Raw genomic sequence first — 21,252 nt, 5'->3', positions numbered from 1 at the left:
ATCTAAGGTATGAGAAAGCAAGTGCATAATAATGATGATTTAAAACTATTATAAAGATAAGTTTCCAAAACCAATTTGGTCTGTAAAACATCCGTTGGTCAACAGAATCCAAGTTTAAGTAAAAAAAATCTGGGAAAGGAACTGAATACTTGCCTCAGATCTTTGCACCCTGATATAGTAAACCATTGATATTTCAAACAAAGAATCTGCTACGTCAATTGGTTAAAAGTATGAAATATCGAAGGTTTACACCACCACCAGGTTGCATTGAGCTAAAATTGAGCTGTGTTCTTTCCCCTTGTAGCATTTTGAAATAAAGATTTGCGATTTTTTTAATAAAAACTATAATTTACAAAATTTCCCCAAGGGTGGATAAATATTAACCTAGTAACTTGGAGAAAGCATTGATAGGTAACGTTTGCCAAAAGGCAGGAAAATAACTATAGTTTTTTCAAGTAAATGCAATATATAAAATTCTAAAAAGGAATCTTTTTTAAAAATAAAAAAGTTAAAAGCAATCCACAATCTACATATCTAATAAATTACCCATGGGACGAATTCCTAATATTATTATTTCCTTCTAACAACGCCATTATGTTCTGAAATATAAATATAGATTTAATATTTTAGGATTTTACAAAAGAGTTTTCGATTTTAGCTCAAAATAAATAGAAATATGTATGATCAGAGCGGAGATATTAAAGTTACAAATAAAAAACCCCAATTGGGGGTTCTAAAAGAAAAGCAAAGGAAAAAATCATTCCGGGTTATTTAAAAACTTTTCCCGTATCAAACAAGTTTATGCAGTTTTCTACTCCCATTTGTCTCAACTTAGATCTACTAATAAAAGATGAGAGCTGAGCTACTTTAAACCACATCCATGGAAAAATGGATGAATAATAGACGATTTTTCTCAATTGGGAGTTATGCAATACACGACTTCTAGCAGTAGGTGGGCTCTGAACCCTATGTAAAAAATTTTTTCCATCAAAATAGAATCTATTGTTTGTTGAATCAAATTATTTTAGGCAATTATTTGTTAAAATTTATTAAATATTTACGAACTAATTATTCATCAATTAAAAAACAACTAGAGTTTTTTTTTATTTTTTTTACCAAAGAAAATGAGATTACTTGTAATCGCATCAATCTCATTTTTAGTCAAAAAATAAGGTTGATCATCTTTTAGATTTTTATTCACGTGATTTTGGGATAAATAGTATAATAATGAAGAGTACCATCTGTTATCAGAGAAAAACAATATTACCAATATATCAGATTATTCAACCTTTTCCCAGGGATATATGTTAACCAAGATTTGGAAATATCAATTCATACAAATTTTTTAAGTTAGGGCTTATATTTTTCCCCAGATTAGTTTGGTTCAGTGAAGGCCTATGGAACATTTACTGAGACTGTTATTAATGATGAAGCATTCAAATCTTTTGGAAATTAAGGTTTTAGAACCTTTCTTAACAGAATAAGCAATACATAAATATACCCCCTAGTTGCTGTTCAGTTTGCAGAGCTAGATGTGATCCTGAAAAATGGAAATTGAATTTGGTAAGTCAATCACTTACTACTTCTGCTAAAGAAAATATTTAAATCAAAAATACAAGGCAAGATTCTTCTTACATCCTATGAAATCATGTTTTTTCTTCATCATCTTACTCTAATTCCAAGAATGTATTTTAACACTAGTTAAACAAAGATAAAAATGAAATGAATTTTTAAACCTCCTTTGTTTACAATATAAACTACAGCCCTATGATAAATATGAGTACTGGACCCAGCTGTGTTTATTGTGCATATTGCGTCCAAGAAACTGACCATAAAAAGATATTGTATTTTTATTATTAATATTAAGGGCATTTTTTCCACACCCGCTAAACTTTTATTCATAACTGATGGTAATGAGATGGTTTACTTAATTATTTCATAAATTCTTAAAGGTGCAATAAATCTACTTTTAAAAAAGAGTGACTTAGATTAAAGCTGAAGGGCCCGGTTGTAAAAAGCGCACAACAATTTTTAAAACATAAATCACTAAAATATTTTATGATTAAATGGACTTTTTTAAATGATCAGACAAACTTGAAGACAATTTCAACCCCATTTTACCATATATAAGGTTTTTTTAAAACCTTGTTTTTTAGAAATGATGTGCATAATATATAAGACAGGTCATTAATCAAAATGAATTTAATCCTTGCTTGTATAAGAAATTACTAAATGTTTGAAAATGTCAATTATATGTTTTAAATAAACAAATATAGAAATGTATCTTGCGAGAATTTATAGAGACAAATTTGTGGAAGTATATAACAAACTACAGAATCCTACTCAGTATCTGTTGTACAAATTTATAATTTGATTTGGTTCATCTGTCTTCCAAAAGTTTACCAGACTTACAAACACACACTCAAGCAAATAACTTTAAGGGTTGTGAAATCAATTTACATGACCTTTGGTTTAGAAAGGTCCTTCTGACAAACTTAAAAGTATAAGGAATTGATACAGGAAAAAATCAATTAAACTTTAAATAACAAATGAAAATGGCCTAAGCATTCTTTTTATCTGTTCTTATTAAATTTTTATCTATTTTTTTTTATTGGTTTCAGATATTTAATGGAAGAGGGTGGTTGGAGTGTAAAAATATATTAATCTGTTGGTATGTACTATGATGTCTCTGTGATCTGAATGTATGATACAAAGAAATTCTAAAAATTATTAAAATATCGATATTTCTGGGTTTAAATGTTGAAAACCGCCTATTTCATGAAGTGATTGATCAGGAAAGCACGACAAGCGTATGCACAGTAACACACACACTGAACATTTGAAAGGAATTATATGTAGAATTCTTCAATTTTTAATTTTTACATTATTTTAAGATTGTATAGGAAGATAATATTAAACAGAGACAACTTCAACTAACCGAATCCATTCCTTTTCTAGAAAATCTGACTTACCAAATTTCTTCTTGAGAATAACCGTTATATATGAATTAAAAGTATAAAAGTAGAACTCCTTCGCAAGAGCCCCCCACCCCCCCTGCAGTCATTAAACTAAGTTTTCAACAAAATTTAATCCAGGAAAATGAATTCTTAAAATATGTGTACTTCCAAGAAATTCAAAGTGTAGCATTAAATAATTTTTTTTTATTTAAAATCTTATCTTTGTATTACATCCTTACAACATGCAAGTTATCAGTGTAATTCTAATTTTTGTTTGTGCGCTTTACAATCCAGTTTGTACTGCCACAGAATTTTTTCTGCCTGTTTGTTTATCAACCCTAGTACATAAAGGACTTCACCTCCCTGATCCTTCTGCAGACCTGCATCTCTCTTGAATGAGGTAAATATATACCCCTAAAAGTAGGTTAAACAATATTTCTACAGTAGTGAAATAGAAGAATGGAAAATTCTGAAGATTAAACAAGAAAATTTATATTTATCTGAAATTAAATGAGGCATTAAGCCAGGGGAATTTCAACATTTAGAGTTAATAAATGTATTGCAAGGTTCAAAACCTTAGTAATATATACACTGATACAGGGGTGTATGGGATAATTTACTTAACAGATATTCACAAAATAGTAAAACCTCAACATTTCTTTCTTAGGAACATGATTTCAATTCAAACAATTGAATAATAATGAGAAACAAAAGAAGTTTAAAATAAGCTGTTCAAAAAAAGGTTTATAAATATTTAGGAGAAACAACAAAAAAACACCAATATTTCAAGAAAAAAAGATGCAAGATAAAAACTTCGTAAATATTTCCCACTTAAATCTTCAACTTGGTGTACTGAAAGAAGGAGTTAAACCCCTGATGGGTAAACAAGCCATCCACAACGATAACGGTTTTTTACTCGACCAGCTGTGAGGACCAGACTACAATGGAGGGCTCCCCATTTTGAATAAGGGGTGCAGTTATGGGTTTCCTTAATCCCCCTTAACTCGGAAAGAGTATAATAAAGAAGGAACACAGGGAGCAATCCCCTATATCCTTCCCTCTACAAACCTCCTTGTCTCTCTCCTACCTGCTCCACAACTTGATGTCAAAAGAACTATTTGGAAAGGCCTTTAAGTGTAAAAACAATGCAATGGAAGATTCCTCTCAAGAGAGCTTCAGGGCTTACAACTCCACATTTTGAATAAGAGGTGCAGTTATGGGTTTCCTTAATCCCCCTTAACTCGGAAATAAGGAACACAGGGAGCAATCCCCTATACCCTTCCTCCTACAAACCTCCTTATCTCTCTCCTACCTGCTCCACAACTTGCTGTCAAAAGAATTATTTGGAAAAGCCTTAAAGTGTAAAAACGAGATAAACATGAAAAAAGAAGAAAATATTGAACAGAAAAATTAGAAGGGGTGTTTTTAAGCTTCACACTATCTTTTTAACCAATAGCAAATGAAGACAAAGACGAGATGGGAAATGTTACCACCCAAAGTTAAATGATCTTAAAAGTGTGTAGAAGCTGACACAAGAAAAACATGTGCAAGTAATACAATGGGAGAGGAAAAGGTAGTGACTTGCTCATTCACCCCCCCCTCCCCGGTGCCCCCCCCAAGAAGCTCCAAGAAAAGAAAGCCAGTCAGCTAGTTCAAATAAATACAGGGTTAGGAAAGAGGCAAGATCTTTTTAAAAATAGTTTGTTCTTGAAAAGTGGCTAATTACAAGGATAATTACAAGGATATCCTTCATGTTCAAAATTAGCTGATATATGATTGAAAGATGTATGAAAGATGTAGGGACAAAAAGAAAATGAAGAACAAGAAATATAGAAATCTCAAAATATTTTCATTTGATATCATATAAATATTTAAAAATATTGAAAAATTTAATTAAAATGAATTATTAAGGTTAAAAATTTCCCACTTAAACTTCTCTGCAAAACAAAAATCCAATTTTCAAAGAGAAAAATTTTAAAATGTGTTCAAATTTGTATAGGTATTTTAAAATGAGTTATTGGATTGCAAAAAACTGGATTTTCAAAGTTTATTTTCCTTGATGGTTTTAAAAATCCAGCAATTATTTCAGAGTTAGTGCTGAACATGTTAGTACTTATTTTGATCCAACCATTAGTTAGCTGATTCCTGTAATAATGTAAAAAGAGGGCCATCAAGTAACTATCAGTTTTTTACTAATAACTTGACAGTTTTATCAGTACCAGAATTTTATATAATTTTCAGGTACTTGCATATGTTAGGTAACTAACTTTACCAATCCTTCTTCCATCTAATTGATAGTTTTTGTCTAAAACTTGCAATTTTATTTGAAGTAAAGCAGGGTAAAAGATTAAAAAAGAAATTTTTTGTTAGATATTTAAATCCATTGGTACTAATAAAAGTCAAGTTTGTTACCAGAATTTCTATTTTTAAACCTTTAATTTCTTAATGTAATTTTGCCAAGCTGGCATGGGATTGGGGTACAATTCAATATTTTAAAGCAAAATAAACAGAGGAATTTAATGTGAGCAAGAGACTTTTTGTTAACTTTATAAATCATATTTCCATGTTTTTGAAAAATAAATACCCCCAATATACTTCCTGTCAGTTTACTGTTAGATGAAATTTAAACATTTCTATTTAATCCAGTAATTAATGCAGTAGAAAACAGACTTCTGAATATTCATACAGACACAAATCCCAGAGGTATCAGAACCAGGGGTAATTATTTTACCAGAATTAAAGAGATTTCTGGAGAAATTGAAAATAATGTCTACTTTATGCAAGAATTAATGAAGAAAAAACTGGCAATTTAAAAAAAAATCACTTCCTAGTCTTATCTCTACCCACATCTTTATGAAATAAACAAGATTGTGTAATTATCATATTCTATCTTTTTAACCTAGCCTATCCTTTAAAAGTAGGTATCATTTACTCATGGAGGGGTGGGGGGGTAAAGTTAATTCCCCCCCCCCCCTCCATGAAACAACCGGGAAACAAATAACAAGTAGTTTTAGAACATTTGAGAATGTAAAAACTAATAAAAATGAAAAAATTTTCAAAGTTTTCTAGTGTTCGTTTTTTCATACCCTTAATCGAGTAATCAACAATTTGAACCACATTAGTTTCAACTTTAAGAATTTAATCAATGTATACCAAGAAAAAAGGAAACAATTATTCATTTCAAAGAGAGAACTTTATAGCAATTCATGTTCTTAATTTTAACTTTTATGGTTATGTTGCAAGGATATTATTCTAATCTAAAGGGACTGTTCACAGTTTCCTCTGATAGAATCCAAAGAACGCATTAGTCCCTTTGTAATAAAACCAGTTGTTAAATTTTTTTTTCAGAAGAATAATTCCTTTTTAATCCAGTTTTCTATGATAGTACCAAAAAAATCACTTTGTTTGGAAATAATGCTCAATATTTTATAAGACCAAGAAGAAAACTGACAAATTTCTAATACATTTCACCTGTAAAAGATGGCGCAGCTAGTCAATTCCTGAAGGGAAGATAGAAGAACATTAAAACATAAAAATCCACAAAAAAGTATCAATATGGTAAGATAGGTGAATCAGTTTTGTATATATTGAAATCTAACCAAACCAAAACCACACAAATCCAAAATAGATTTTTAAAGGAAAATCTTGGTCGGTATAAAACTGTAAGATGCTATGTCATCTGTCCTACAAATCAATAATCATCTATATCCTAACGTCCAATTCCTAGTCTAATATACTTAATTTGACCTACACCATATAACAATTTACATATTGTTTGTAGAACAAATACAAGATTCATTAACCTCAGCCTAAGCTAAGGCGTTTGGAAAGCACAAACAACCTAAAATCAACTAAATTGATTTGGGAAAAATCGTGAAAATCCGCGAAATTGATCAAAATAAAACCCCTTTTACCGTACCATGGATTAACAATGTAGGAAAATTGTTGTTTAGGTTCAGCATATTGTAGAACAATTAACCAGTAGGTCATAAAACACATGACATAGCACCCCTTTGTCACTAGCTACACACTTTATGACAACTAACAAAATTATTTAGTTATACTGACGGATTTAATAAAGGAAAATAAATATGTGACGTATATTCTCAAAATATAACCATTTGGAAATTGTTCATAAAATCTAATTTTTTCCCCACTCCCAAGTAAAAAGGGTTTATACTTTTGCTCATTAAATTTAGCTTTGGAAAATATAAACTGTGGCCGAATTTAAAGAATTTGAGCGGCGATTTAAATTTAAGCCGCCGCTTAAATATGGTTGGTTCCACTTAAAATTGTACCAAATGTTTCAAGATTTAAGCCGGCGCTTAATTTAAACCGGGTTTTGGCGGTTTTTTGCGGATTTAAACCGCGGCTCAAATTCTTTAAATTCCATCTCAGGTCATTTTTTTTAACAAAGAAACCATGGACCTAATTTAAGGAATTTGAACTGCCTACCACCGCCAGTTCACTGAATCACCTTTCAAATTTGAACCAGCAGAGCGAAGTAGCTCAAGTACATTAAATTCCGTCCCAGGATCAGAATGAAATGAAATCCAGGCCAAAAGTGTTCCTATTTAAGTCCATCATATATCACAAATGCATAAAATCAAGAGGGTGAATAAATATGCAACACAAAATAAAAAATGTATGAACTAGTTTTAACTGGTAATAAGTAATATGAAGAAAAAAGTTGCTATTTTTTACATCTGAGCTTGTAAAAAATTAAATTTTTGAGATTAATTTGGTCGCATGTTTATCAATCCTCCTCGAATATTGCAAACCACGTCTAAAAGAAATACTTGTACAAAATCTCATGTATCAAAGATTATCATTATAAAACTGGCAGGGATTTATTATTTTAAAAAAAACCTACCAACTCTGCCTCCCAAAAATTGAGACAGGGATTTCTAAGCTCTTGAAAAAATGGGAATTAAATTTACGTAATTTAAATTTGTAGCTTATTTTCCCTTTCATTTTAAGTAAAGATTTAAAATAAAGTGAAATTTGAAAACACCGCAAGTTAAAAAATATGATTTTGAGGGCAGCGGGATAGTATTGTTTAGGAAAATGAAATCCCTGATCTAATTGCATAAAATTAGTTTTCATTTAAGTAAGTGTGGCATATCAAGTTAAAAAATCAGCAAATGCTAGAATAAAGATTAAAGAAACGTGAAAAGGCACCAAAATATTAAGTCCTAAAAACATATTTGAGAACCTGCAAATTGTGACACTAAAAAGCTCTAAAAGATCAAATCATGAAATAGAAAATTCTGTTGTAGTATAAAATATAAATGCTTTTTTTGAGAATTTGAGTCGACGGCAAGTTTGCAAGTTTTAAAAGAAGTACGTAATTTCAAGCGAGAGTTGCATGCCAGAATTGTTACTTTTTAAATAAGACACGTAATCGTTGTTTTTATATTGTAGAATGGTTTAATTCTTACAATTTCGTTCTTTGTCTCTGCTGCATAAATCTGTAAGTGTTTGGAATAAAAAATGAAGAACCACAAAAGAAAAAAAAATTCTTGCTCAGACTATAATGATAAGCATTTAATGGTTTTAAATCAGTCATGATCATTTCAAACGAAGGATCACTTGAAATTAGGTTGAGAGTCCCTTTAACGGTGAAGTTTCAAACCTTTAAGTAGATTATCAAACTCAAATAAAAATTTTTCGTCATTAAAACCTTTACCGTCCATGGAGGAATAAAAAGTTGAGGCTATACCGTACCATCGTGTTTTCAGTCCCCAACTATCATCCCCAAACAAAATAAATTTCGCTTTAACTATTTGTTACAAAAAGATCAAAAACTAAATAATCATCAAAAACTAAATAAATATACAAATTTTTTAATCAAATCTAAATGAAGTTGCGACTCTGTTCTTGTTTGAGACTTGGTTTCTGACAAGAAGGGAAGGACAAATAACAAAAATTTTTGAGAAAAAATACAAGAAACATTAAATCGGATGCTGCCATAGCAAACCCCTTCAAATCTTGCTAGTTTAGGGGATGAAGAATGAAGATCCCCCAAACAACTTGAGCGTAAAGGGGAAGTCAATGACTCGAGCCCCTTAAAACCTTGATCGTTTAGGGGAAGTTTATCACTCGCAATTTCTCTTTTGTCTTGTATTCTGGGTAGAGTCCAATACGGTTGGTCCGATGATTACGCCCCTGAACAAATTATTTGAGTTTAAATTAGATTTTGCTTTATAAAGGAAATTTTCATAAACTCTTAAAATGTGTGTGGGGGGGGGGTTGCAAACATAAAAACATAGGAATCTATTTTGACCTATTTATTAGGTTTGATAGAAATAAATTGAGTCTTTGCCACAAACTCTTATTTTCTTATTACTATATATTTGCAACCCAATGTCGTGTATCTTAAATATTTCAAACTATATATTAAGTTGGATCAATTTAACTAAGTTTATCAAACAGTGAAAAAATATAGAGATTAGACAATTTAAGTATGTGGCAGACTCCATTCCTTTTTTTTACCGAAAACAGAGATAACAGTCCTGATTTTTTAAAGTTAAAACTCATCTTTGTTTGGTTGTGTTACATTTTAGCAAATATTACTTCTTTATGTCCACAAGTTAAGACGGATTAACTTATCAAAATCTCCACATAAATGATGTGTAACGATTACTACCTTGTTAAGACCGTTCCAATGGTTTCCTGCAACTCCAATAATATCTCCAATCTCTAGATCCAGCTCGTCACTGTTTCGTCTGGCGTGAGGGTAAACAGCCTCCTAGACACAATCAATCAATTAATCAATCAATCAATCAATCATTCAACAATATCTCCAATCTCTAGATACAGCTCATCACTGTTTCGTCTTGCGTGAGGGTAAATATATCCTCCTGGACACAATCAATCAATCAATCAATCAATCATAACTTTTCAAACAATAAATCAATAAATCAATCAATCAATCAGTCATTCACAATATCTCCAATCTCTAGATCCAGCTCATCTCTGTTTCGTCTGGCGTAGGGGTAAATATATCCTCCTGGACACAACCATCAATCAATCAATCAATCAATCTTTCTATCAATATAAATCAATCAACCAATTAATCTTCATATCAATATTAATCTTTCAATCAATCAATCATTCGATCATTCTTTCTTTCGATATCAATCAATAAATCAAAAGTTAAAAAACCTTAAATTGTTAAATTAATTTAAGTCAATGACGATAATTAAGTCCTAAATTTATCAATGAAACAATCTATTGAAACAATTTAAAAATAGTCAATGACAAAAACCAATAAATCAATAAAACAATGAATCAATGAACCAATCAATCAGTAAATAAAACAATAATTATCTACATTAATTAAAGACTTAACTAGTATTAGTTGAACGAATTATCAATTTATAACAACAATTTTAAAATAAATTAGCTGTAAATCAATTAGGATAACATACCAAACGTGTCGAGAACTGAAGTTATTGTACAAATTCAGTACTAAACTAGGGGCTTACGACTTGTGGCTTTGATGTGTGATTGCAATTTCTGTTTTTCTTTAGTTGTTTAATTTTGCGGTTATGAAAAACATGCCTTTTGTTTATTATTTTGAGACTACCGGAAATTTTGCCACATGGTGGACATCCGACAAATGACCTTTTCACCCATTAGATTTTGTCACTAATCTGTAAACGTCCTAATTGTTAAATCTAAAAAATCTCTGTTTCTAACCTGTAAATGTTCTGATTGTCCCCCAAAATAGAAGATATCGTCTAAGGATTTGAATCTATCAGCGGCATCTATATGACGGGTTTGCATTATCTCATAGGCTATCCGACAAACCTAAATAAATTGACAGAATTAAAGGGACTGTATATGTAAGTGATACTCAATTTGAACGATTCAGATACACAACGGTACCCTAAAAGCTTTGAATGAGTAACAATGAGAAAGATATCGCCGGTTTATGTGTTGAAAACAACGACGAATTCTTTCATTTTTCTTTGTTCTTGTTTCTACTGCATAAATAGGTCACCAGTTTCAGAGAAAGCACAATTGCGTCGACCGTCCCTTTAAGATCAGAATGTGTAGAACCTAATTTTAAAGGGAAAATTATAAATTATTGGAAAGTTCATCCCCCCCCTTCTCATTTAAATATATACCCCTGTAAACTTGTAAATACCTGAGAGCTGAAGGTGCAGACTAAAAAGTCTGAAAGGCTGAGAAGATGGATATCCTGGAGATATTAAATTCAACATTGTATTCAATATAGGGGGGGGTAGACCTTTCATGCGAACTTTGTATCTTATGAAAAGAATAAATTCAGATTCTGACCAAGATTAAAAATTAGTTTCCAAATAAGCCAAAAATTGTAAAAAAGAAAATTAAGTAATTTAAAATGGAATGTGACCCTTCCATCCATAGAGTGGCAAGGAAAGGAGGGTAGGCAGATGGTAGAAAAGGAGAAGGAGGGAGATGAGGGGAAAATGGAGAAGGGAAGAAGGGGAACGGGAAGGGGGTAGAAGAAGTTAAACGAATTAGGGAAGGGAGGGGATTAAGTAATTGAGGTTGGGAAAGGGAGAAGGGGTTAAGAGATTGAGTAGGAATGGGGTAGGGGTTTTAACCTTGAGTATTGAAGGGGAAGAAGGGGTTATGAGAATGAGGTGGGTAGAAATGTTGAAATAAAATGTTGAGCTCTAGTTGAGAAGTCTCCTGGGATCTCAGGAGGAATAATTGATAATTCAATTAAGGAAACTAGAAAATTTAAATTTATAGAACTTTTCTAAAATGCAAAATCATTTTTAAAATTCGTTGTTTAAAAACGTAACTTTTACATATCTATCTTTCTGGTAATAATCTTGGCTTTATGATGCTTTGAACTTCCAAAAAGCCAATTGTACATTTAAAATAATTAAAGAAAAAAAAATTTACTTGTATTTATTTGCTGATTTCCAAAATAAAGGCAAGATTATATTTAGACCAAATCTTTAATTTTGACAGGCTGTTGTGTGGGGTTATAAAAAATAAATCGGGCCTGATCGGTTCAGCCGTTTATTGGATACAAAATATATTCTGTTGAATGTTCCTGAATGACTCCACGAAGGGATGAGTCTGAATATCTGGATGAAACTGCTGCAGACTTTGCGACATCTTGGTCCCCCAGGAATTCGTAATTGCTAAATTTTTTCCTACATTCTCCCAACACCTTGGGATCATCAGATGCTACGAAAACTCTTCGTTTATCAACCTAAACATAACAGATTTTTTTCAAAGATTGCAAGATTTGTTGTTAAGTGAGATTTTTCAGCAATTACATCGCAACTGTGTACATTTTTGTATAAAATTTAAGTTTTCGATGAGAGGATGGGGGTGATTTCGAATTTTTGTATAAAATTTAAGGAAGAATAAAATCTTGAGGAGAGGGTTGTCCAATTTTCTTACGAACCAAATCTAAAACTTTTGGGGGCGTAAGTCTTCATTATTGACACCTTAAAACTTGATCTAACAAAATAACAGAATAATTATATTTTTTTTTATTTACGAACTAATTCCAGTTAAAAATATTTCCATAGGAAGGGGAAGGTACAAGTTAAGGATAAAAGGTGAAAGAAAAGGTAAGGTTGGTTTAAGGAGAATGAATTTATAATAAATAAGCGAACTGGATAAATTTAGTTTTAAAGTTTTCAATATGAGTTTTCAACAAAGTTTAGAGTGAATCTAAAAATTCATATCTCTGTAACAAGAGCGAAGTAAAGGGGTTAACATTACAAGCATCTCGACCAAAATTGATTAAAACTTGACATAAAATTTAAAATTAAAAAGCCAAAATGTAATTGTGCCCAAAAATATGGAGAAAATATTATAATACTTTTTCCAAATTTTTTTGCAGAAGTAAAATGTTTCATCAAGACATGGAGAAATTGTCAATGATCAATCAAAAAACGAAAACGATGTTAAATGCTTGTCTTTTTTATCTCAAAATTATGACAAACATCGGTCCTTAATTGTTTGTCATAATTGACAAGGCCATGATCCGATCTCTACCAAACTGGCAGACATCTTAATTCAGGTTGAAAAATAAGAAGTAAGTTTGTCGTTAAAGGTAGAACGATCAAAATCTTTATCAAACTATCAATTTATAAAAAATATATCAATCTAAAAGTTCTCAACCAATCTGTAACAATCTCAAACGTTATCAAACGATCTCAAACGTTCTTTAACAATATCAAACTATCTCAATTTATTCCTAACAATCACAACCGATCTCAGACGAACTCAACGATCTAACACAATCTCTGACCTTCTGTGTTAGTTCCAGCATATCGAACCACTCCTCCACATGAACCATGTACTCCTCCACGGGGTGGAAAGCTGCCTCCGTCCCAACTTTATCTGTTCTTCTCACATGGATCCCCACCACAGGGTTCTTAAACCCTAATTCAGGAAAATATCAATTAGTCACGTAGATGAGGGTTCGTGGCCCATGTATCGCCCCACCCAGCTACACAGGAGAGCGCTCATAAGTCCCCTGAACCGACACTACTCACGACTCACTCCATTATTTTGTATCATACATGCATACATACTTTTCAACTTTTTATGAAAGGACATGAATAAGGGGACTCTCCCAAGATTTCTCATTTAGATAGACTGGGAGCTTAATTTCAAGAATGAATTAGATATTATAATTTTTTCTATTTACTAAAACTTTGTGGATTCTTTGCAAAAGTGAATTGCGTATTTCTTGAATACAAGAAACTATGGGGAAATTGTCAGAACTGAACATTTTTCCTGTCAGATTAAGTATTGAGTTACATGTGCACTGAGCAGTGGATGAATTGCTATAGATGTAAATATTCAGAATAAATAGAAAATAGATCAGGGGGGATGAATTATTAAATGGATTTAATATGGATGAATAAATATTTAGAGTGAATTTACCTTGTGATTCAACTGTTTTCTCCAACATGTCTTCTAAATGTTTCTGAGGCCTAGTAAACACAGATAGCAATATTATTTCATGAGTTTTGAAGCTGCTTTTACAAAGTTTGGAACATTCTTGATTTTCATGGGGGTTAAAACGGGATTTGACCAAACGTAAACCTAAGAATATAACGTACGCTAAGAGCACCGGAGACCAAAAAAATATGAAATTTAGTGCTAGAATAACAATTGCAATATCCAAGAAAATATAAATATCAATATTGCAATCTGCCTGAGCATATATTTCAGAAACTGTCCCAGCCACCAGACAACTGGATCACCGTGTAATCTAGAAATATTAATGTTAATAATATCAATAATAATAATTAAACATTTTTATTACGAGATAAGTATCATTATTTAAGATACTGTGTAGACTGAAGACGTGACTTCTAGTGGTTCTCCATTTAGAGAATGGTATGTCCGAATAACAAGAGTACCCTGTAAACCAGTGCTTAGGATCCCTTTTATTTTAAATACGGATCCGGATCCTGGATCTGCAAGGGAATAAAATGGATCCGAATCCAGGTTAAATTTACTGAATTTTTAAAAAAGTAGAATTTTTAAATACTGTCTTATTTTTTTACCTTTTTTATTCTAAACTTAATGAACCACTTAGAAATCAAATTTTTATAATATCTCTTTTTTCAATAGTTCAGATTTAGATCCTTGGATTCGCATATTTTTTCGGATCCGGATCCAGGAAGCAAAAAACTTGCGGATTTAACGGATCCGGATCCTAAGCACTGCTTTAAACCTTAATCTGAGTAACAATGAGAAAAGTATCGTCGTTTTTTTATTCCGTCGTCTTGGCTGTTATGGATCAGTATGTCATTTTAACAAAGCAATAACAATTGAAAATAAAACATTTTTCCAAGGCAAAACTAGGATATCTTATCCATTCTTGATTTTACAAAGGTTTAACGAGTAACGTTGTATCGTGCATGTTCACTGTGTAATTAAATTACATCTTCAGTTACTTTAATAACATTATCAATAACGATATTAATGACATATAATTTTCATGACAAAAATAATCTCAAATACTGACGATGGTCAACCCAGACCGATATATATTTTCAATAAAATGTGGAACCAACATCTACTTTAAATTACTTCATGAGGTTTGGTCCATCATCATCACCGATTTATAAATAACCTAATTAATTAATAACCTTATGCATTTAAATGTTTTCAGATCATTATAAATATGACTTTCAAATTAATTCCAAATCAAAAATCATACTTGTTTAATCCATGAATTATAGATTTTAAAATCTTACATAATTAAACAAATTGGGGTAGACCTACCTTGATAATCGGTTTACCAGGTCGGCAGGTATAGCTGGGGGTAGGTAGGAGGGTCTAGGGTTAACACTATCCACTATGGGTAGTTCAACTATCTAAACATAAGAACTCAAGGTATAGCAGGGGTAGGTAGGAGGGTCTAGAGTTAACACTATCCACTTTATCTAAGCATAAGAACTTACGGTGTAGTAGGGGTATGTAGGGGGTCTAGGGTTAACACTAGCAGGGGGCAGGTAGTGGGATCTAGAGTTAACACAAACAAGGGATAGGTAGGGGGCACTAGGGTTAACACTTTCCACTATAGGTTTCTCAATTATGTAAACATAAAGAATCTTAAGAACAAAACTCAAATTCCTTTCAATCCCTGAAAAAAACAAGTGAAGATATTTCGGATGAAAAAAAAATAACCAGTAACAAAACCTTGGAAAATACACCCTGGGGGATTTAAATTTTCAAACCTGGGTTGAGTCATTACCAGGCCAACTGGACCGTGAGCTTCCATCCTGAAATAAAATTTAAAATTTGCAAAATGCGAAAAAGTTCATTCCTGACCTTGGTAAGTTCATCGTTTGGAAAAAGTGGGAGATTTGCAATTTAATTCTGGTTATTTTTAAAGAAATTAGTAAAAATAAAAATTCTGAATTCACGGATTAGTGATCGGAACACAGAGAAATGGAGGGAATTCAGAATTATCAAGGTTAAAAAAACAAACATTTTTCTTCTTATTAAAAGTGTAGTATGAGTTGCAAATGCAAATAGGATTTTCACATTATGTGTTGACTGTAGATTATTAGCATTTTAAAACCTTTTTTTCCTGTGTAGAAATATTCAAAAAAAACTTAAATCCCTAGTTTCAAAATAACATAAATCATTTAAGTATGTTTCCGTAAGAAATAAACGGCTTTTATAGTATTATGATAGATTAAATAATAATTGTGACTTTTGGGAATGGAATTTAATTTGGAATCTTTTTATTGCAAAAATCTACGCTTTAAATAAATTAAAATATTTAAGTTACAAAATACCAACTGCGAAATTTTACTGAACCACTTAGCTCAACTATACTTCCTTTATTTGTCACGAGCACTTTCTTAAATAAAAGGTACTTATTCAATTCAAAGTACATAATCATACGTATTGCGTGTTCAATGTACATAAATAGATTATCAAGTACAATAGGTGGTAACAGACTAATGAACCAATTATACACAACGTCACAAGTGTCAAATATAACAAGGAAAACGAAATTGTCTCACATAAGTTGACATGTTTTCCAAGATTAAATAAGAAAGTGTAAAAACAGAAACTAAAGAACACATAAAATTGCACTTATTTTACCGTAAGAAAAGCACTTTATTCTAAAATTATCACTATTATTGATAATTTTGTCGGACACAAAAACTGAATTGACACTTGTGACGACAGAATACAATTGTACTGAGAGTGTACAAATTCTACGTTGCCATCTATTGTATTAGAATCTATTTGAATGTACATAATCTGGTTTCCTACCTGTGAAGTACATGTCTCACTAACAGGCTGGAATACCTCCTGGTAGCCTTTCTTGTTGTACCGCCAACCCTGTACATAAGAGTAATATAATGTACATGAGATAAATACAATCCTGAAATAAAAACTTAATTATAATTATAATATAAGAAAAAACATTATATTGCAGATTTTCTTCATATCATTGGCAGATTTAAAAAAAAATTTATTCTTTTAATAAACTGTTATAGTTTTGAATTATGACCAACCAGAACCTTTCCTACAATTTTTTTTACCATCAGTTCAAAAGTTTAGATGTTTATTAGATACAAACAAACAAGCCAACAAAGAACTAAATAAAACAAAATATTTCTTACTCACCTTGGAATGAAGGATCATGGTTCGTTTTGACCCATAGGCTGTAATAAAACAGTAAACAGCATGATGGATTTGACAACCGTAGCCACAACCCTAACCAACAACATTAATATAACCAAAAAGTAAAAAAAACAAACAATATAAATTCAGAAACCAAATTTAATGGATTTGAGGGGTCACACACTCGCTAACGCTCACCGCTTAGTTCACATCCAATTTAAATCCTTCCTGAATCTTAAACTTTGAATTGGTGATTCAAATTTGACCCGGCGGTAGGTGATTCAACTCAAATTATTTAGATTCGGTCCCAGGTTAAAAAAAAGATTTAACAGATACGATTCAAGATTTAAAAATAAAAAAGACTTTAGCTGTCTCAAAAAGTATGACTTCGGAATGAATTATGAACTTAAAGTTCTCAATATTAGCGGACTACAACATTGATTTACATCCAGATAAAAAGAAATATATTTTGCTAAACCGTGCATAGAAAGAAACTGAGTTTAGCAGTTTGAAAAATCATAAAAATATCAACCAAAGCAGTCTTAAAAATAGCATATTAAAACAAGAAAAAAACTAGAGAAATAGCTTTCATACGGTGGGATCCTTAAAACTGTAGAATGGGAAGACGATTGGTAAGACTCAATTTATGTTCAATTTACATAATTATGCACTGTGCATTGTGCAGTGTACAGTGTACACAGGTCACAGACCCATGCCACTGAAAAAATATTATCAAGATACAACTATTTGCTTTATAAAAACATCAACACGTAAGGTCGTCTCCTAGTCCACTAATCTCACTGTAAATTTAGCGGCGTTCAGTTTATTAAATACCTTGTTTAAGTTACAAAGTAATTTCTTAGCAGTTCCACAATCTTCAGGATTCTGGAGTGTTGTCAATCTGAACAAAAGTTTTAAAGTTGTATACATTGTACATAGATGTTTACAGGGTATCTCCGTTGGTTTGTCCGATCATAACTCAGAAACCCCTTGACCGATTTGCTTAAATTTTTTTGTTAAAACTCGGAAGAACCACAGGAATGTTCTAAGCATGGATTTGAGATTTTAATTTGAGTGGGTCGACTTTTCAAGCGAAAATTTAGCTTCCTGGTCAAATCCACCAAGTGCGGGTAAATGGCGGGATTACCCTAGGCTTAAATAACCCTTAAATTTATTGATTCACACAATTTCGGCGAATACAGGCAGGCAAAATCTTGATTTTTAATGGAGTTCAATGACCTTTGACCCCAAATTTTCTTTAAGATCTGTGTAGAGGGCCACAATGGGAGGCTGCTTGCAAAAGGGGATGGTGGAGATGTCATATTTGATGTAGAGGGGGGTAACTAAAAATGTTGAAAATTTGATATACTACTCACGTTCACTGATTTTGAATTGTCTGGACAAAATATTGAAACTGAGGCAATGTTTCTGCAAAATATTGAAACTGAGGCAATGTTTCTGCAAAATTTAAAGAATTGATTTGTTTATTCATACTGGAACATATTTGTTACATTGCATGTTTCACGTATGTACATCGACAAAGCGAAAGAAACACGAACCAACTCACTCTGAAAATCTTACCTCAAGACAAATATTTTTTTAATTAGAAGGTTTATTTTGGTTGGTCTGAGGGAACAGCTTTAATAAAGAATTGTTCAGACATAGATATACATTATACACTATACACTTTACAGTATACAGAATGATAACCCCCTCTTTTTGGAGAAAGGGGGGTGGACCCAGGGGTGACCCCACCCCTGGGTTCGGGTCTGTCACCCAGGGAACCTATGCACCTTTTGATTTCATGACTTTCACTTCTTCGTGTGCTACCCTACCCTTTAACCCTTTATTTGATCAGCGACGTAGAAGATATCGGCATTTTCTATCTGGAAAAGTGTTTCATTCTGACAATTAACTTAATTGATTCTGTAAGCAGAAATCCGCAAGTAAATTTTAAATACCACTCTACAAACGGAGGGTCACTTGAAATTATATTTACATTCCGTATAACATCCATTGTCTAACTTGTACAATATGAAAATAGTTTGACACCTATTGTTAAACTATAATTACCTTTTCTGTACAAGGTCTGATAGATAAAGTGATTCCTTTGCTCTCCACTCCTCAAAACCATCGTGCTCGCGTAGTTTGTTCAGGTCAACCAGGACAACATGCGCGTGCTTTGTAATCTCATTCTATAGATTCATACAATTTAAAAACGATCATTAAAAAAAACTATTATAAACAATGCATATAAATGCGGAGAAAAATATAGAGATTAAAACAAAAGATATCAAGACTCTTGATTCAAGAGATCAATAAATCAAGGGACAAAAAGATCAAGAGATCAGGAGATCAAAATATCTATGGATCTATAGATCCCAAGAAATCATGGTATTAAGAGATCAAGTTTAGGAGATCAAAATCTCAACAACAACAAAAAATCGAAGAAAAAAAGATTATCTTAATAATAATTTAAAATATTTAGTTCAATTGTATTGTTTGCAAAATAAACTGTTTCGTAGAAAAAATATTTGTCTTAATAAAAGAGAATATTTTTAAATATATAATTTTCTTACCTTAATATATTTAACAGTTTCCTCCAGATGTCCTTTATCCTTGACTAATCCGTCCAATTGAGCACGCGCAAAATTGAGGAGCTCCTTTACATCTCGAGACGCGCGTCGTCTAATAAAATAATTATTACATTTCATGACAGATTTACACCTCTTTAGCCTTTTTTTGATCAATGATGTTTGTGTGTATTATAAAAGCTTGAAAAAGAATGGACGATGCTATCCCTTCCCGGCGACCCTCCCCACCTAATTAAAAACAGGAATGTCAAACACATGGTCACGTGAAAGTAATTCTCTCTGTGAAAAGAGTTGACGCGATCTCTCATTGGTCCGATCAATGATCAATGATAAATAGGCAAGGCGTATGGTATATGGGCAGGTTGGGTCGATTCCTTCTCCATTATATTCCATACTCCTTAGAAATAGATTAATCTCAATACAGGAAAAGAATAATCAACTGAAATCGCCAGTTAAATATCAACTCCTTAAACTTAATTCTCTCAAAGAAACATTTTCATCTTATTTTGATGTTATTTAAAATAGAATGTAAATTTATATTAAGTTAGCACTTCATGTCTCTTCTATTTCTAGTCTAACTATCAAACCCATGGATGGATTTCATGAAATCTTCACATATCCATTGATCCAACCTCCGTTGATTTATTAAGCTCCTCCCAATTATAACCTCCATGGAAACTCCTCTACTCTCTAACCTTGATGGATTTATAAAACTGTCAAATATTCCATCGATGCAAACTTCTCCCCAATTCAACCCCAATAGATTTAATAAACTCCTCCCAATTATAACCTCGATGGAAACTCTTCCCTTATTCAACCTCAATAGATTTAATAATATCCTCCCAATTATGACCTCGATGGAAACTCTTCCCTTATTTAACCTCAACCGATTTATTAAACTTCTCCTAAATTATAACCTCAATGAAAACTCTGAACCGCAATTTAACCTCGATGGCTGAAGTGCAATATCTCTGGAAACTTTCAACATTTATAAAATATTTAATTCAAGTATATTTCATTCGCTAGAACACCATCAAAATTTAAAATAGTTCTTTTATCATGATAAACTTGTGAAAAGTACAAACAATCCCAGTTTTCCTTAATACACAACTTAAAGCAATTTCAAGAGAACCTCCTTTTTGAAGTGGTAAGCCTGATTTACACTGGTACCCTTTAGATCTTCCTTTGAGAAAAAAATACGAATGAATTCTTGTTTGTAAATCTTATGAGGGGCTAAATTCCAAGGGCATATTACAGGGGGGAGCCCCCCCCCCAGGGACTCCTAATGGGGGGGGGGGCAAAAAAATAGCCCCCCCAAGATTTATTTCTCTATTCGCCCTTACTAGATTCTGTCAATTTTCAGTTTGTCTCATTGCCCCTACTGCATAAAATATCCCTGCTAAATATCCCTGCCAAAATATCCCAGCTAAATATCTCTGCTAAAATATCCCTGCTAAATATCCCAGCTAAATATCCCAGCTAAATATCCCTGCTAAATATCCCTGCTAAAATATCCCTGCTAAATATCCCTTCTAAAATATCCCTGCTAAATATCCCTGCTAAATATCCCT

General features: G+C 32.0%; 2 protein-coding genes across 4 annotated transcripts in view; both read right to left on the bottom strand.

Moving 5' to 3' along the window:
* Positions 1–8,770, bottom strand: part of LOC111700037 (uncharacterized) — a 57,615-nt gene extending 48,845 nt beyond the window's left edge. The window contains exons 1-2 of the mRNA XM_023470850.1: positions 8,685–8,770; positions 547–840 (exon numbers count right to left, since the gene is read on the bottom strand). Of these exons, the coding sequence (XP_023326618.1) occupies positions 547–593 (47 nt within the window). The 5' untranslated portion in view covers positions 594–840; positions 8,685–8,770. The remainder of the gene's footprint in view (positions 1–546; positions 841–8,684) is intronic.
* LOC111700035 (alpha-(1,6)-fucosyltransferase) overlaps positions 7,794–21,252 on the bottom strand; it is an 18,166-nt gene continuing 4,707 nt past the window's right edge. For all 3 annotated transcript variants that reach the window (XM_023470847.1, XM_023470845.1, XM_023470846.1), the window contains 15 exons: positions 19,667–19,775; positions 19,161–19,282; positions 17,922–17,988; positions 17,091–17,180; positions 16,734–16,802; positions 15,680–15,724; positions 15,225–15,316; positions 14,146–14,202; positions 13,872–13,921; positions 13,231–13,364; positions 12,016–12,177; positions 11,113–11,166; positions 10,662–10,772; positions 9,607–9,708; positions 7,794–9,125 (listed from right to left, as the gene is read on the bottom strand). In XM_023470847.1, the coding sequence (XP_023326615.1) occupies positions 9,042–9,125; positions 9,607–9,708; positions 10,662–10,772; positions 11,113–11,166; positions 12,016–12,177; positions 13,231–13,364; positions 13,872–13,921; positions 14,146–14,202; positions 15,225–15,316; positions 15,680–15,724; positions 16,734–16,802; positions 17,091–17,180; positions 17,922–17,988; positions 19,161–19,282; positions 19,667–19,775 (1,348 nt within the window). In that variant the 3' untranslated portion in view covers positions 7,794–9,041. The remainder of the gene's footprint in view (positions 9,126–9,606; positions 9,709–10,661; positions 10,773–11,112; positions 11,167–12,015; positions 12,178–13,230; positions 13,365–13,871; positions 13,922–14,145; positions 14,203–15,224; positions 15,317–15,679; positions 15,725–16,733; positions 16,803–17,090; positions 17,181–17,921; positions 17,989–19,160; positions 19,283–19,666; positions 19,776–21,252) is intronic.

Source organism: Eurytemora carolleeae, unplaced genomic scaffold (assembly GCF_000591075.1).
Source record: "Eurytemora carolleeae unplaced genomic scaffold, Eaff_2.0 scaffold92, whole genome shotgun sequence".
Lineage (NCBI taxonomy): Eukaryota > Metazoa > Arthropoda > Copepoda > Calanoida > Temoridae > Eurytemora > Eurytemora carolleeae.
The sequence above is the reverse complement of the archived record's forward strand: the minus strand, read 5'-3'. Positions and strand labels throughout refer to the sequence as shown.